Genomic DNA, 19256 nt, shown 5'->3' on the forward strand with positions numbered 1-19256 from the left:
AATACAAATAATTTATATACTTTTTAATGTCAAACGCTCGTCTGGCCTTACTCTCTCCAATCATAGCTTTGGGCATTTTCTTAACAAATATTAACATTTTAAAATAAAAAAAAAATAATAAAAAATTAAGATCAAGTGATTGTGCCGGCGCCTCACGCGGAGTTAAGCAATACTAACTCGACAACGCAGCCTGCTCATTGTCATAATAAAATACGGTCAGCTGAACATACTGAAAAACCATGCTATTTTCCTTACCCCTTCTCTGCAACAAATCCTTTAAATTTAATGGTAGAACAGAACTGAAAACAAAACAAGAACGAAAATATAAGCTAACAAGCCAAAACTAATTAATGTAAAATTTTGTACTTTTTGTACAAAATGAATAAATTTTAACTTGCAACGTACTAAAGGAACATCAAATTAAAATATGTATGTTTAAAATTTAACTTGTCTTTTTCTTACCATATTTAAAATAATTTTAGACACAATTTCATAATATGAACATGATTTATAGCGCTTTTGAACTGCAGAGAAACGGTGCTTTAACGTGAGCAACACTACGAACACGGACGCTGCCTATGGCACATTTATTTGTGTTAAAGCCCCTTTTCTCGACAAAAAGTGTTTCCAAACAAATTTTTGCAACATTTGAACTATCAATGTAGAATTTCTGCACTAAAGTTTGGCAGTTTTGCAATAAATGGCAGTTCTATCAGCTATGTCGGTAAAAATTTGAAGTGCTAAATGTTTTTTGGCAAAAAATGGCTGGCTTATGTCACGCGTGACCTTTTACGTAATACATGAAGTCGAGCTAGTGCAAGATGAGCATTTGTGATTAAAACGTATTTAAATGTTTATTTTATTTTAGAAAATTACCATGACTTTGCTAGATAAGACCCTTATTCCTCGGCTGGGATCGTGTAGAGCCCTTTGAAGCTTTTCAAACTGCAGTTTGGACCTTCAACTCACTGATCCCAATGGAAGTCCACTATATGAAGAAAAACCCTGGAATGTTTCCTCAACAACAAAACCTCAATTTCTTTTTGACTGAAGAAACAAAGACATGAACATCTTGGATGACATGGAGGTGAGTAGATTATAAAAAAAAAAAAAAAAAATCTGGAAGTTCTGCTCAAGAATGTAAACATTTCCAAACCCTGAAACCATTCTTAGCTTTGCAGTTCTTTGGTCAACCAGCTTCACCAGAAAGACCATTCCGGTTAGTGAACAGCAAAGCTGTGCTCGACAAACAACAAAGCAACACTAACTAGCTTATAAATATTAGAGAGGATCTTGAAGAGTTATTAAAATGTTAATATGAAGGTTACCTCAGGACTCCCATGTTACCTGTTCCTCTCTTGTTATTTTAGAGATTAACTTTATTATATTTTGACTTTATTATATTTATATAATATTTTGAAGCCTGTGCCATGACAGATAATTCATCTTGGTGTTTGCAGTGGCTCGGAAATTTTGGATCCAGTGTCTATCGTCTCTTATGTCTGAGCCAGTACAGCGAGCGTGATGTTGGCTTCTGCCCCGCGAGAGCCTTTGGCAAACACTTTGTAGGCTGAGGCTAAGACCCAAGGCTTACCTCAACAGCTTTCCTCCCCTCTTCATTCTTTTCTCATAAACTTCAAGTCTAATTGCCATTTCCCTCTCCCTCATCTTTCCTTGTGTCCTCCGTGAACTCTTCTGTAAGGCGAAGCCCAGTTTCATGAGGTCAGCGACTGGGGTTTATTGTTTTTTTATAGGCCTTGTTGCAATACGACAAATCCAATTTAAACAAATTCAACAGAAATAGTGAAGTTTGAGTGTTTCAAAGGATAGACGGTGTGATTCAGTTAAGAGTTGGTTGGATAATAATAATGACAAACATCTGTGGCGCTACCTTCTATTGTCCAAGTGAATGGGACTTATCATAATACCGTGTTCCAGATTTTGTACTTGTACTTGTTCAAAATCCTTTGTTCCAATTTCTCAGAATGTTCTGTCAATGTAAAATGTAGGGAATTGGTGCGTTCCATTCGACCGTAAGTGCCCTGCAAAGTGCGCTCTTCATAGTGCATTCTGCCTCTTAAATGAGATTCCACTCCAAATCTAGAATACGTGTCCTGCACGGGAAGTGGAGAAGGAAATGTAGAGAGAGAAAAGGAGTTAAGGCTTGTTATTATTGAGTATAATTATTCCTGTGTGTGGTTTGTACGTGGCTGTTCACAGGTGTGCAGTGTGCAAGACCAGACAATTACAATGCAACTACTGTGATTAAAAAAGATAAAAGACACATTTAATAAAAGCTAATTACATTTATTTTCATATTAACCATCACAACCATTTATCACTCAATTTAGCACTTACAAATGTCACAATTTATATAAATTAGATAATACATGAAATATGTTACGCTGAGTGACAAGAACATTGTTTCACCCATATTTTGACATTTTATTTTCACAAACGATATTTGAAACAACAAAGTACACTTTAGTTGAATTTAATATGCTTTCTATGCTTTTTTAAAATTTAATACAGACACCAAAATGGGGCGCTTCGTCTTTGTACCTTTCCGTGCAATGAAATACTAGAGCTGTCAAACGATTATTAATCGCATACAAAATAAAAGTTTGAGTTTGCCTAATACATGTGTGTGTGTGTAGTACGTAATTATTATAAATACACACAAATTAATGTATATATTTAAGAGAAATATGGTATTTATGTACAATATAATTGTAATTATTTATCATATAAATGATATAAAATTATAATAAATGTATATATTTGTAAATATATCTTAAATATATACATTAAAGGGTTACTCCACCCCAAAATGAAAATTTTGTCATTAATCACTTACCCCCTGGTGAAAAAAACAGGATATGCTGGTAGGTATGTTTTGATGCTGGTTTACGCTGGTCCTTTGCTGGTTTATGCTGGTCAGGTTGCTGGTCAAGGACCAGCTTAAACCAGCATCAAAATATACCTACCAGCATGTGCTGTTTTTTTCACCAGGGGTATCAAACCCGTAAAAGCTTTGTTCGTCTTCGGAACACAATTTAAGATAATTACCTGGCAGTCAATGGGACACTCAAAATCCTCCCGGTTTTCATCCAAAATATTTAAACTGTGTTCCGAAGACGAACAAAGCTTTTACAGGTTTGGAATGACATGGGGGTAGGGTGACCACCTGTCCCGCTTTGCGTTGTACTGCACAGCATTTTCACCCCTTGTCCCGCACGTCGCATATTGAGAAAATGTCCCGCCTTTTCACCAGTCTGTTGATTTTAACGATCATATTAAGAAAACATCCATGCGTTCTTTTTCCTTTTTAAGAAAGCTTTGAAATTACTCTTTTTGCGGCATAGTTTCTGCACAAAGGATTTGCGGACCTCATCAAGTGATCTAGAACCACTGACGGAAATATTCGAACGCACACGAAAAACACAATATTCTCCATTAAAAAAAACAAACAAACAAAAAATCGATGCAGCTTTCAGACGTGACTTTCTTCTTATTTTAATAGTTCGTTTGAGGTGGTTTCTATGGCGTTATTTTAAAGGGGTCATCGGATGCAAACTTCACTTTTTCAAGTTGTTTGAACATTAATGTGTTTTGGCAGTGTTTTTCAAATCGAGCCGTTCTCAGATGCCTGTCGTTGTGGCGTCACACCCACAGAGGCCACTCCCACAATAGTTCATTGACCAGCTGTCACAGACCAGTAACTTTCCTTGTTTCTATGCCGAAGCAGGGATGTAAGTTAGACAAGAATATCTCCAATTGAGCGATTGAGTGTTGTGTTGCTGGATGTAATAATGAACATAGTGGTCGTCACTTACTCCCGACATCTGAGCGGCTGAAGATGCAGTGGATTACATTTGTTTGTGAATGGAATGCGCCTCCCGATCTACATACACTGTGTGCAGAATTATTAGGCATGTTGATATTCTGGTCATATTTTTTTTCCAAACACATTTTACCAATTCCAAACCACATCAGTCTTAGTAACTACTGTTAATTTTGTATTTAATCATTTATATGTGATGTATAATTGTCCGTGAAGGCTGGAAGTGAAAAACTCCTTATATTCAGGTGTGCAGGATTATTAGGCATGTTTTCGTTTACAGCTAAAATGAGCCAAAAAAGATATTTAACCCAGACTGAAAAGTCCAAATTATTAAATGCCCATGAGAAGAATGCAATACTAATGCATTACAAGAATTTGCAAAGTTAAGGCTTGACCATTGGACAGAGAAATGCTTGTTGAGTCTGCATGGTCAGAAAAAACAGGTGGAGAAGAAAAGATGCATGTTAACTGCAAAAGAATTAGGAATTAAGGTGAAGAATTAGGTGTGACACCATCAGGAACCGTTTCCAGTTCTCCAGCGCCACCATTTTCCAGAACTGCAACCTACCTGGAGTCTTCAGAAGTGCAATGTGTCAGGTTCTCAGAGACTTTGCTTGGTAAAAATCCTAAAAAATGCCCCTGACTTAATAAGAATAACAAGCTGACGTGTTGTGAAATACATGAAGACAGTTTTTTTATATGCTTTAGAGACAGATAAGTTGAGAGTGACTCTTGAAGGACAAGCATCACATCCTCTTGTGCCTCTGATTCAAGAATTTATCTTCCAAAATCTGGCAGTAAGTTTTGGGAGTTCATGTTTAGTCTCTTATCCTGAAAAGTCTGACTTGCAGAGATGGACTAAAATGAACTCCCAAAACTTACTGCCAGATTTTAGAAGATAAATTCTTGAATCAGAGGTACAAGAGGATGTGATGCTTGTCCTTCAAGAGTCACTCTCAACTTATCTGTCTCTAAAGCATATAAAAAACCTGTCTTCATGTATTTCACAAGACGTCAGCTTGTTATTCTTATTAAGTCAGGGGCATTTTTTAGGATTTTTTACCAAGCAAAGTCTCTGAGAACCTGACACATTGTACTTCTGAAGACTCCAGGTAGGTTGCAGTTCTGGAAAATGGTGGCGCTGGAGAACTGGAAACGGTTCCTGATGGTGTCACACCTAATTCTTCACCTTAATTCCTAATTCTTTTGCAGTTAACATGCATCTTTTCTTCTCCACCTGTTTTTTCTGACCATGCAGACTCAACAAGCATTTCTCTGTCCAATGGTCAAGCCTTAACTTTGCAAATTCTTGTAATGCATTAGTATTGCATTCTTCTCATGGGCATTTAATAATTTGGACTTTTCAGTCTGGGTTAAATCTCTTTTTTGGCTCATTTTAGCTGTAAACGAAAACATGCCTAATAATTCTGCACACCTGAATATAAGGAGTTTTTCACTTCCAGCCTTCACGGACAATTATATATCACATATAAATGATTAAACACAAAATTAACAGTAGTTATTAAGACTGATGTGGTTTGGAATTGGTAAAATGTGTTTGGAAAAAAAATATGACCAGAATATCAACATGCCTAATAATTCTGCACACAGTGTATATCCGTCTATGTTCGTGCGAATCATTCATGATCCAGCTTCCCTTACAGCAGAAGTGTGTATAAGCATTTTTTAATGAATCTTTGCAATCGCCTTTCCTTATAACAAGGTAGTTAGGAAGTTTAGCGGCTAAATGCGGCTAAATGTGGCTAAAGTAAACAAGATCGTCATTCCACAGAGAGAAGAGAGGGGCGGGGTGAGCAGAGCTCATTTGCATTTAAAGGAATAACCCCTTAGAATGAGATGATTTTTCCAGAGCTGATTTTGACAAGGTAAAAAGGGTGTTGTTTTACAAAACCATTGAGAATTTTTAATCAAAGTATATTAGAGACTTTTCATTAAGACCCTAAAGAATCATATCAACTTGTGGAAAATGGGCATCCGATGACCCCTTTAATGACAATGTCTATAGCACATTATGGTGGATAAAAATCTCATAAAAAAGACACGCTTTCTCTAGCTTGCATATGCACGCTCAGAAACACAGATAAGCGCATATGATAACGGATGTAACCAGCATTTACATAGCATAACTTTAGAAAATGTATCAGTCTCACATGTGTCCCGCATTGTCCCGCAAAATCACATTTATGTCTCGCAACAGCCCTATTTCCAGGTGGTTACCTACATGGGGGTAAGTGATTTAATGACAAAATTTTCATTTTGGGGTGGAGTAACCCTTTAATGTGTTTGTATGTATACAGTAGTCAACATTTGAAGTGGATCAAAACCTTTCATCAAAGTTACAATATCCGTTCTTGTCTTAGGACAACTTTGAACGTTTTTGATCCACTTCAAACGTTGACTACTATATATACATAGTAATTACACACAGTACACACACATGAATTAGACAAACTTTTATTTTGTATGCGATTAATTGTGATTAATCGTTTGACAGCCCTAGAAAATACATAACAGTTTGTTATTAATTTGACATGTGTTGGAAATGAACGTGCGTGATGATTCTCAGTGAGGTTGACTGATCTGCGCCGGCTTTTCAAGTCAGAAGTGAGTGAGCAATGAGTTTACGACAGCGTTTGAAGGCCACACCGTTCTCCTAAATCTCTCCATTGAGTTCATCTATAACAGGACACCGGAGTGCTGTTTCCCGACTAAACCCACAAATCTAGAATTAGACTGGCATCTAATTCTACAGTAAGCGGCGGGCGTGTTTCGACACGCCAGCTGCGCCTTAGGGAACGCAGTGGTGTCCGCCTTCTTCGTGGTGAAGTCTGCATCATATCGGTCCCTTCAGACCTGTGCCTTTATTTCATCATGTGAAAGCCGAGGTTGTCTCGGTGCCAGCATCGTCACGAAATCATGCTGGCATACACATGCACTCTCAGACATGCCGTTACACGCAAGCTTATTGGCTGTTATTGAGTGCTAGGCCTCTAAATGCCTATCAACGCTTTTTGAGGTTTTGATAACAGCGTTTCAGAGATGAGCTCTGCGTGTGATTATGTCACGGTGGTGGCGATAGATTTAAAAGTAAATCGACTGTAAAGCAATTGATGGCTTTTATGGTTGCGCAACCACACGATGTTCTCTTAGCTCCAGATTAGGGTAACAATAATAGTAATTATTTTTGTAAAATAATTATTAATAACATCAATTGTGGTTGGTGAGGCCTGCCCTAATCTGTATGAAGTGAAGCGTGAAATTGCAGTTTTTCTGACTCATAGGAGTCACTTTATTGGTGTAAACTACTTGTCTGGTTCATTTAAAATATTAATTGATTTTGGATTAAAACCAGTTCATTTTGTTACCAAATAGTGCATGTTTCGGTCAACTGACAGTTTTTACAGTTAACAAGTAATTATGAGTCATTTTGGTGGTTATGAATAATGATTTAGATTGCTGTGGTGGCCAACGACTGTATTCGACTTCAGACAAACCAGCAGTCATACTCGTTCAACAACTAGGAAAGCAAAAAGTCCCAGGAAGTGTGCAGAATCTCAACATCTTTGAATCCAGTTTTTATGTGTCATTCATGCTTCTTCTATGGAAGCGTGTTAATCGCGACTTTTTGTGTTGCAGTTTTGACTTTTCTCCTCAGAATTCTGACTTTATTTCCTGCCACTACAAGTTTACACACTCTAAAAAGTGATACGTTGAATTAACTTAAACAAACTGAAGAAACCCGTTGCCTTAAAGGAGAAGTCCACTTCCAAAACAAAGATTCACAGATAATGTACTCACCCCCTTGTCATCCAAGATGTTCATGTCTTTCTTTCTTCAGTCGTAAAGAAATGATGTTTTTTGAGGAAAACATTTCAGCATTTTCCTCCATATAATGGACTGATATGGTGCCCCGATTTTGAACTTACAAAATGCAGTTTAAATTTAGCTTCAAACGATCACAAATGTGGTTGTAAACAATCCCAGCTGAGAAAGAAGGGTCTTATTTAGCTGAACGATTAGTTATTTTCATTAAAAAAATACAATTTAAATACTTTTTATTCTCAAAATTCTCTCCCTGAACTCCGTGTTCTGTCTCAAGACAGTTAGGGTATGTCGAAAATTGTATTTTCTCCCTCAACTTCAAAAATCATTTCAAAATCATTCTACATCACTGCAGAAGTACCAACACAGTCTTTGCAAAGTGAACATGCAAAAAAGATCAAACACCCTTAACAAAAAAGGACGATAGGACGATTTTGAAGTTGAGGGAGAACATGAGATGGGATTTCTTCGACATACCCTAACTGTCATGAACCGGAACAAAAACAGTCCAGGCAGAACAAGACGAGCTTTTGACATTAAAAAGTATATAAATTGTATTACTTTTATTAAAATAACCGATCATTTTGCTGGATAAGACCCTTCTTCCTCGGCTGGGATCATTGACAACCGCATTTGGGATAATTTAAAGCCGCATTTAAACTGCATTTTGGAAGTTCAAAATCAGCACCAATAAGTCCATTACATGGAGAAAAATCCTGGAATGTTTTCCTCAAAAAACATAATTTCTTTACAACTGAAGACAGAAAGACATGGACATCTTGGATGACAAGGGGGTGAGTACATTATTTGTAAACTGTTGTTCTGGAAGTGGACTTCTCCTTGAAAATTAGTAAGTAAATAATAATTAAAAACAAATAAGTTAAGTAAACTTGACAATTCATGTAACTTATTATTTATATACAAATAATAATAATTATATATATATAGAGAGAGAGAGAGAGAGAGAGAGAGAGAGATTAATTAATTAAAAATAATTATTTACTTAATAATTTTGAGGCAGGGGTGCCCAAAATTTTTCCTGAAGATCTACCTTCCTGCAGAGTTTAGTTAAAGGGATGCTCCGATTGATCGGCTACCGATCATTATCGGCCGATAATCCCTTGAGGATGTTTGATCGGCGTCTCTAAAAAGGCCGATCTCAAACTGATCTAAAGCTGATGATGCACCTGCCAATGACAGGTTTGGTACTACATGCAGCGGCACCGTCTCAGGCACTTTTCGACGCAGGTAAAACAATTATAATGGTGAAGGTGAGGTACAATTCATATTTCTTCATTTAATAACTTATAAGGTCATTTGAAAACCTTATGTGAGCCGTGATTTCACAAATAGCACGAGTGAATGACTGCACGCCCTCTCTCTTTTACTCTCAAAGGTGCGCTATGGCTTCCAGTCACCACATCGCATCTGGTTATAAGCGAGCTGCACAGTCGACACAGGAATTGTTATTTGGATAATAGAATCAGTGTCGCATCGTCGCTAAAGTTTGTGAACTGCGTTTCTTTTTAATTCTTTCCAGTGTTTAACCCAAGCGGCAACCTCCCGGTCTCCCTCTTGAAGCCAACACGGAAATGACTAAAACTGCAATTCATCGACTGGCCGCTAGAGACTGGCTGCAAAAGGGAGTCAATCCCATAGACTACCCATGTTAAAATGCCCAACTTCACAGCAGAAAAAAATATGTTTACAGCCTGGTTCAAAAAGTGGTTTTGGTCTATATAGCTAATTTTGGCCTTCATGTCAACTGTGAGGGGGGTGAATTGTTTTATAACTCATCTGTGTAATTTATATTAAGCCTTAAAGTTCTGCATAATTTAGGGCGTGGCCACTTGAGTGACAGGTGGATTGCTGCTACTGTCACCACCATTGCGCTAGGTGGGCGTGGTTTTATCAACCAGCTCCACCCACGTCCCGCCTATTTGCCCATTTTCGATTATCCGAGAGTGACGTGCAGTGACGTGATTCCAAGATGGCAACGGCCGACTCCCGCCCACTAAGAGCTTCAGAAATGCTCTTCAGAAACCTACGGGTGACGTCACGGACACTATGTCCATATTTTTTACAGTCTATGGTTTAACCATTCAGCGCTCGCGTGCTCTCCTGGAGACTGGGTGCTCATGCACACTTGAAGCGTAAACACATAACGCCACGTTCACATACCTCCATTTGCAGTGCGTATTTTTCCACGCTCATGTTAACGAATTAAAGCGTTCAAGCTGCACACGGTTGCGGTCTAGTAGTGCGTTCCAGGAATGGTGCGTTTGCAACAGTGTAGAGATGGTTTCCGCGCGTAGTCTGTGCTGCACGCGCAGAATTAAAGTGTTTGCGGTAAATATGCTGAAAAAGTATTTTCAATAGCAATGTTTGGATTCGAAATCAAAAGAATGGATAATGGATGTGTTTGTGGAAATCAGACTGTATGTGGGCTGTTGTGCAATAATTGCACAATTCTAAAAACAAAAATGCACTGCATGATCAAACATTTATGAGATAAATACATGTTTTTTTTTTTTGTTTGTTTTTTTTTAAGTTAAAAAAAATGCTCTCCTCCACCCCTCAAATTAAAAAACTCCCCTCCCTCCCACAAAAAAAATAATATATATATATATCAGGCCCTGAATAAGTGTCTAAAAATCCTGATTGGAGTATCTCTATAAATAATATTACATGATTAATATGAAGATCAGTATCTGTGATCGAATCGGCAGATACAGCTTTCTGTGATTGGCCTCAAAAATCCTGATCGGAGCACCTCTATTTACAACCCTGATCAAACACACCTGTCTGTAATTTTCAAGTGCTCCTTCAGGTCCTGATTAGTTGGTTCAGGTGTGTTTGATCAGGGTTGGAGCTGAACTATGCAGAAAGGTGGAAACACAAATTAACTCAAAAAAATAAATCTTATTTCTATGGAATAATTTACAGTTACTGCCAATATGCACATAATGTGCTCTTTTGATGTGCATCTTCTTTCATATATTTTTTGTCTATAAATAATAGTGGTTAATGTCTGTGAGTAATAACAGATTAGGTGCACAAATACAGAGCTTGTCGTTCTCAAAGAACAAGAACAAGTGTCATCTTGTACTCGTTCAGTTTACAGACGTCTTGTGTTGTAAAGATCGTGAAAGATCGTGTCTGTAGTGATGTTGTTGCTTCTGGAGGAAATTATGTAATGTGACTTAGGAAAACACTTATTTATACTCTACATATAAAGTGGGGTATAAAAGTACTTGAGATCATGAGAATGTGTTTATTTGGCATTACTGTTTTCAATTTTAACATTTTGTATTTTTTCTGTTATGAATTACTGCATTGAAAAAAGAAAGAAAATTAAATATTTATGACTTTTTTTGTCTAAATATTTTAAATGCAAATTTTTTTTCTTCAAATATTAGTCTTTGTTTAAATTGCTTGGTTAATATTCAGGTAACATGGTAAAAAAAAAATCAAGCAGACATTCGGACCCCACTATAGCTATTTATTACATTTTCTCACCTCATCAAACATGCAGTTTTGAAAGAAAAGGTATATTTATGCTAGCAGGGTATATTTACACTTTTCCCAGGATAAACTGTCTCTCTTGCATCGCTCTTGCCTCAGGTGTGCTGCTCACAATAGGTCTTTGATACAGTAGGTGCTTTACAGCCATTGAAAGTGTCATGACATGTCGTCCAACCGCCCTGATTTTGCAAAGATAGAGCTTGTGGTTAGTTGTGGAATGATTTGTAAAGATCCTCTGCTTTGTTGAGCCAAAACGCTTTCATTGAGTGTTCATATCTATTGTGTCATTCACTTCCTTAGTGAAAGGGTTGTGGGTTTGACAATGCAGCGTCTGTCTGCGGGTAACTTCAGAACTTACGATTGCTTAGAGCTCATTCGCATCTGAAAGAAAAAATGAAATCATTGGTACGGCACTCATGAAAAGAACAATATTTGAACAAGCTCTGCAGCTGCTTGTGGACATTGTATCTCTTTCGTTTTTAATTTACCCTTTCCTCCCCTTAGATGGAGATGGATGAGGTCGGAGCTGCTCCTAGTTGGTTTAGTTGAAGCCAGGATTTGTTCAGTGTTGTGATTCAGACCTGGTTGTATTACTTCACTGAGTTATAAATGATGTGCTGACAAAGGCGTCCCTGTCTGCTCTGATCTCACACCATCCTGGAATGTTATCTTCATCCATCATTACGTCTCTGGCGCGGCAACCTCCTCTTGGGACACATGAGTGGCTGATAATAGATGCGTTTAGGGTGGACAAAGATAATTTGTTCAGTGTGTGTGTCAGTAAAGAGGAATGTTACTTATAAAAGTGTTATATTAATAATTGTCATATTGTTACTGTTCATTTTACATTTGTGTTTGCAGAATAGAGTGCTAAGTTTGGCTTGTTTCTCATGTTTTCATTTTGGTGGTTATTTTTGGCGTCAGTGGTTAAACAAACAGTGTTCATATAAAGAAAAAAAATGTTGGTTGCCATTTGTTAATTTTGGAGCATCAGTACTTGAACTGAAAGTATATATAATTGATGCGTTGGTGGTGCCACGTTCTACCAGTTGAGCTACATTAATTAAAAACAATAGTTTGACTTGTAACCCTCCTATTGTAGCAAGTGAAAATGTTATTTACGTGCACTGGTGTACCTGTCTACTCTGATCTCACATCATTCTTGAATGTTATCTCCATCTATCATCACATCTCTGGCTTGCTATTCTACTCTTGGGTCACATGAGCGGCTAATAATAGATGTATGCTACCTGTAACTCATTACTTAAAAAAGCACTGAGTAACATTTATTTATTTGGCAGAAACTTATATCCAAAGTGACTTAATTGTTAAATGTACATGTTATCAGCATGTGTGTTTCCCAGGATTTGATCCCATGTCATTGGCGTTTATTGTGCCATGCTTTATATATATATATATATATATATATATATATATATATATATATATATAAAGTGTACCTGTAATCCGCTTATTGTAACAGATTACTTGCATGCACTGGGGTCTCTTTCTACTTTGATCCCATTCATAATACATGAGCGATTTTAATTAAATGCATGCTAACTGTAACACATTACCTCAAAAAACATTACAGTTATTGATTTGGCATAAACTATTATACAAATTGACCCAAAGCCAGGTGTGTGTTTTATCAGCAATTGTGTTTCCTGGTATTTGAACCCATGTCATTGGCATTGGTTGTGTCACATTTTACCACGTTACTTGTAACCTCCTCATTGTAACGCATTACTTAAATGCATTGGCATCCCTTTTAACTTTGATCTCACACTATTCTGGAACTTTTCTCCATCCATCATCGTGTCTCATCATCATCATCCTCCTCTTGGGACACATGAGCGACTACTAATAGATGCATGCTAACTGTAAATCGTTACTTAAAAAACATTCATGTAACACTTATTTACTTAACAGAAACTATTATCCAAATTGACCTTAAATTGTATGTTTTATCAGCAATTGTGTTTCCTGGTACTTGAATCCATGAATCAATTGGTGGAATCTTCCAAAGTGACTTGAAGTTGTACATTTTATCAGCATGTGTGTTTCCTGAGATTTGAACCCATGTCATTGCTGTTGGTTTTAACAATTAAGCTATGTACAACTAAAAAAACAAAAATGTGCTACTTGTAACCCACTCATTGTAACAGATTGCTTAAATGCATTGGCATCCCTTTCTACTTCTATCTCACACCATCCTGGAATATTTTCTCTATCCATCATCATATCTCTGACATAGCTACCTCCTCTTTTGACATGAGCAATTGATAATAAATGCATGCTAACTGTAACACGTCACCTCAAAAACATTGTTACATTTATTCATTTGGCAGAAACTCTTGTCCAAATTGATGTAAAAGTGCATCTGTTTCCTTAGATTTAAACCCATGTTATTGATGTTGGTTGTGCCATAATTCAACAGTTGAACTATGTAAAGTAAAAACAACAACAACAAAAAAGTGTTACTTGTAACCCACTCATTGTAACAGATTGCTTAAATCTTTTTTGATCTCACAACATCCTAATTTTTGTCTGCATCCATCATCACCTCTCTTGTAACCTTCACTTTTGCCATGAGTGATTGGTAATAAATGCATGCTAACTGTAACACATTACCTCAAAAACACTGTTACATTTATTCACTTGGCAGAAACTATAATCCAAATTGATCTAAAAGTGCATGTTTTATCAGCATGTGTGTTTTCTCAGATTTGAGCCCATGTTATTGATGTTGGTTGTGCCATACTTCAACAGTTAAGCTATGTAAAATTAAAAAACAAAAAAATGTTACTTGTAACCCCCTGGTTGTAGCTTATTACTTAAATGCATTGGCATCCCTTTCTTTTTTGTTCTCACACCATCCTGATTTTTGTCTGCATCTATTATCACCTCTCTGACATTGTGACCTCTACTTTTGCCATGAGCAATTGGTGATACATGCATGCTAACTGTAACACATTACCTCAAAAACATTGTTACCTTTATCCATTTGGCAGAAACTATTATTCAAATTGACCTAAATGTGTATGTTTTATCAGCACGTGTTTCCTGGTATTTGAACCCATGTCACTGGGGTTGGTGGTGCCACCTTTTACCAGTTAAGCTACTAAAACTAATAAAAGAATAGTGTTACTTGTAACCTCCTCATTGTAACACATTACTTGCTTGCATTGCTGTCCCATTTTACTTTGATCCCACACCATCCTGGAATGTTTTCTGCATTTATCATCACGTTTCTGGTGAGCTGACCTCATCTTGGGTCACAGGAGCGGCTGTTAATAAATGCATGCTAACTGTAACACATTACTCAAAAACATTTATGTAACATTTACATATTTGGCAGAAGCCCTTTTCTAAATTGACTTCAAGGTTTGCATTTTATTAGCATGTGTTTGTCCAGAGATTCAAAACCATGTCTTTGGTGTTCTAGCAGTTGAGCTACATGAATTAAAAAAAAAAAAAAAACAAGAGTGTTACCTTTAACCCCCTTATTGTAACACATTATTTAAATGCATTGTTGTTTCTATCTACTCTGATCTCACACCTGGAATGTTCTGAAATGTTTTCTCCAGCCATGATAATGTCATCTCTTTTGACACTGATAATGCAGCTGATAATGGATGCATGCTAACTGTAACATATTACCGCAAAAATCATTGTTACATTTGTTCATCTGACAGAAAGTTCTAAAGTAACTTAAAGGTGTATGTTTTATTAGCATATATGTGTCCTAGAAATTGAACGCATGTCATTGGCATTGGTGGAGCCAAGCTCTACCAGTTGAATTACAGAAAGTGTTACTTGTAACGTCTGTATTGTAATGCATTAAAACATAACTAAAATGCATTACACCCAACACTGCTGTAATGTTCTTGTGTTGACTGACTGTCTGTTTGCATGCCATGTTTTAAGTTTGCATGGTTGTGCGTTATCAGGACACTTCATCAGTGTCCTGCAGCTAAGGCCAGATGTCGCTCTCTCTTCATCATTTACCTTTCCTGCTTCATTTATCTTTCTTTTGCCCTTCATGCTTTAATTTTTCATCTTCAACATCCCTCCCTAACTTCGTTGAGGAACAATGTCTTCTTTTCTCTTTGCGCACAGTTCTGTTTTTAAATCACACATACAAGGCCTGGTCTATCCCTGCAAACCCAAATTCATAAATAATTATGCCCAGACATCCCTCTGCACTGGAGAACAAGCCTTTCCCGCTTATTTCAACTCCATTTCCATCCATCTTTTGGTGATTATTGGGTCCATTGATCTTAAATGCGCATGTTAGTCGCTAAGTTTTTAACAACCCTGGTGAATGTGGGAGGACGAAACGCTGGCCAGCGGCGCATGTCGTCTCAGCAGTCGAATTTGTTAAAATATTTGCTGAATCTTGTTCTGGGTTTGTGGCCAGAAAATGTCTTCCAGATTAACTCTGTTAAAACTTGGATGAACTTGTTGACATTTGTTTCAGATATGTTCCATGAATGGGTTCACATGTAAGTCTAGCTGGTTGTAAATTCTGCTGATTGTATTGTTTATTTGTTTTGTTTTTTTGTGGATGAAATATTAGGATGGATAAAATGTTGCTATAGAATGTCAAAAGACTAGTTACATTTTAATGCTGAATATTTACATTTATCCTTATCGAGAAATACTTAAGAGGGGGGAAAATAACATCAGGGATGCCCAGTTTTGTGGAGTCATATTGGTTATTCATCAATATTGGAGCTTTTTCTTAGTATCAGTGTTAGCAGCTATTGGATATTTAATTGTGCATGCTTGTTTCCATTTTTCAAAAAATAATTTTACATTTAAAAAAATACCTACACTGTAAAAAAAAAACAAAAAACACAATTTGTTGAGTCAACTTAAAATAATTTGTTACCCTGCTGCCTTAAAATTTTAAGTTCAGTCAACTCAAATAAGTTTAATCAACTTGAAATGTTAAGTTGTACTAAGTCACAACTTAGATATTTGAGTTGACTAAAAATTGGGTTTGTTAAACTTAAGGTGGGATGTTACCCAGCTGCCTTAAAATTTTAAGTTGAATCAACTCAAATATATAAGATGTCACTAAGTACAGCTTAACATTTCAAGTAGACTAAACTTAAAATGTTAAAGGTAGCCAGGTAACAAATTATTTTAAGTTGACTCAACAATTTTTTTTTTTTTTTTTTTTTTACAGTGTACGTATTTGCTTCTTAATACATGTTCCTGATCTTATTGTGCACAATTGATCTATACATGCATCAATACAAAAAAATTGTAGAAGTCTATTTCATTTTCACAAAATTTCATCTTGCTTTGCATCTAAAATGTCTTTTCTTCTTGTTTGACGTGATGGTCAGTTCTCTGGATTAATTTGTGTAGTGCCAAAAAATTTTTTCTTTTTTTTTGTCTGACTGAATATCCAGTTTTAAATGCATCAGATTATGGATGGAAAAAGAGATAGAGAGATTGGAAGGCGCATAAAACTGGAAATCACTCATTACTCTGGTCAGATGGCCTACGTAGACTGGCAGTCAGCAACGCGGTCGGCAGAGATTTGCATTCCATCGGTGTGCGACCCCAATTTTCCCCATTTTCATCTTCGTCATCAGAGCTTTGAAGCTCTTCCAGGGTCTGTGGATGCCAAACTGACTGTGGGTTGTTCAGCTGTGCCCAGTTATGAGATTACAGCGGTTCAGATGAGCTGAGTTCAGTCAGGACACATACATATAATACAAAAACTGTCAGTTGATGTTGTTTGTTGGAGACTTAGACTGTAGTGTTGTGATATAGATGGCTGCTGTAATCATTCCTTACTGTCTGTTTTCTTTGTCATAGAAGAACCTTTTTTGTTTGAAGGGTTCCATAAAGAACCTTTAACATCTGAAGAACCAAAAATGGTTCTTCTATGGCATCACTGTAAAGAACCTTTTAAAGCACCTTTATTTTTAAGAGTGTAGTTCTGTTTAATGACCTAGTGAGTTGCCTAATTATACAGCAGACCTCATAGACAGACTAAAGCGAATGATGTGATACTAAGCAGATACATAGTTAAATAAGCCTACATTTCATTCAGTGCTATACTGAATATTTCTCATTCGTCTTTGGTTGTCATATGCAAGTCCTTGACAGGAATCCTTTCACTTTCTTTACTTTCACCTGACGTTTGTTGCCTTTTATTGACAACAAGTTATTGATATTTTGATATAGTGAGATGAAATCTGCATTTTAATGTCTGTTAATCAAAATGAAACTCATTTTAACTGTGTTCAATTCTCCTCTCTTAGGACCCAGGTTACTGGATACAGGTAAATCGGTTAGAACATGGAGATGGAGGTATTTTGGACCTGGATGACATCCTGTGTGATGTAGCCGACGACAAAGACAGGGTATGTCACAAGTGTGCTTTGATATTTAATTTTTAAGGAGAGACGCTGATCTCTAATGTGCTTAAGTTGAACTTTCTTTTGCGTTGTGATGAATGAACCGGAAGCAAAATGGCAAAACTTTTCACCTTTTTTTTCTGAGATGAATCAAAAATTCTACGTAACATGATCTTGCGACTACATTGTGTGCATTTATGTGTAGAATTTGAACCTGGTCATATAAGCGCCTTAAGTGTGCTCTTTTTTTGGGTTCATGAACTGTATAAGGTGATTTCATTTGACGTAAAAATGCTTAACTGATATTTTGCTGGCTTATTGAATGTGTCATGTATGTCTGTTTACATTTTGACATCAAAATCTGAAGCATTGTTTGTAGTGCGCCTGTCATCAAATAATTGCAGTGCACTTTGTACTTTGTTATTTTTGATATGAAATTATCTGAGTTCTCAGTTCTGTTTTATAATGAAATTCAGACAGTAAATGTCTTTTGGAAGGTCTTTATTGTAATGTGACAGATCGCTGTAGTCGCCTCAGTTCAAGTGAATGAACATAAGTTGAAAGATAAAAGTACAAATTGCTGAAAAGTCACATGAAATTGAATCTGTGATTCAACCATGGAAGACATCAATAAAAGTGAAAAAAATAAAAAATAAATTGTCACTCAAATGTTAATATAAAAACTGTACAATTTAAATGTTTATGTTTTTTTTTTCATACTGGAAGGATTAACTGATTAATTTTTTTGTAAATAACTTGAAGGAGAAGTTCACTTCCAAAACATATAAAACATAAAAGATTCACATATAATGTACTCACCCCCTTGTCATCCAAGATGTTCATGTCTTTCTTTCTTCAGTTGTAAAGAAATTGTGTTTTTTGAGGAAAACATTTCAGAATTTTTCTCCATATAATGGACTGATATGGTGCTCCGAGTTTAAACTTCCAAAATGCAGTTTTAAATGCGGCTTTAAACGATGCGGTTGTAAACAATCCCAGCCGAGGAAGAAGGGTCTTATCTAGCGAAACGATTGGTAATTTTCATTAAAAAATACAATTGATATACTTTTTAATGTCAAATGCTTGTCTTGTCTTGTCTCTGCCAGAACTCTGTGTATTTTGGTTCAAGACAGTTAGGGTATGTCAAAAAACTCCAAACGTATTTTCTCCCTCAACTTCAAAAATCATTTCAAAATCATCCTGCATCGCTGCAGAAGTACCGACACAGTCTTTGCAAAATGAACATGCAAAGAAGATCAAAAACCCTTAAAGGTCCTCTGAAGTGCCTTGAAACACGCAGCATTATTCTATGTGGTGACGTAATTTCAACTGAAACAGGAAAACAGGGCGGGACATATTGATCAGCCCCGCCCCTTTAAAAAAAAAAAAAAATAGCCAATAGCGTTTCATTTATATCTGCTTGGTCACTGGGTAAAGCTGCATTTGTCAGCTTATGACAGCCAGAGTCTAATAGATTACCCTCTAGATTCAATATCAAACTCTTACTGAAACAAAACAGTGATCATAATCATGCTGTGGCTGTGTAGTTTTGAGTGTTTAATATATGCCGACTCACGGATATCATCCACTCCCTGCAATCGTGTCTGTGTGTGCAAAGTCTGGAGTAGACTGTGCGCGCTGCTGTGATTCGCCTGACATAA

At 36.6% G+C, this 19256-nt stretch overlaps 1 protein-coding gene across 2 annotated transcripts in view; it reads left to right on the forward strand.

The window, feature by feature from the left end:
• Window positions 1–19256, forward strand: part of pard3aa (par-3 family cell polarity regulator alpha, a) — a 588383-nt gene that overhangs the window by 56059 nt on the left and 513068 nt on the right. For both annotated transcript variants that reach the window (XM_051097809.1, XM_051097810.1), the window contains exon 2: window positions 17500–17601. In XM_051097809.1, coding sequence (XP_050953766.1) covers window positions 17500–17601 — 102 coding nt within the window. The remainder of the gene's footprint in view (window positions 1–17499; window positions 17602–19256) is intronic.

This window comes from Labeo rohita, chromosome 24 (assembly GCF_022985175.1).
Source record: "Labeo rohita strain BAU-BD-2019 chromosome 24, IGBB_LRoh.1.0, whole genome shotgun sequence".
Lineage (NCBI taxonomy): Eukaryota > Metazoa > Chordata > Actinopteri > Cypriniformes > Cyprinidae > Labeo > Labeo rohita.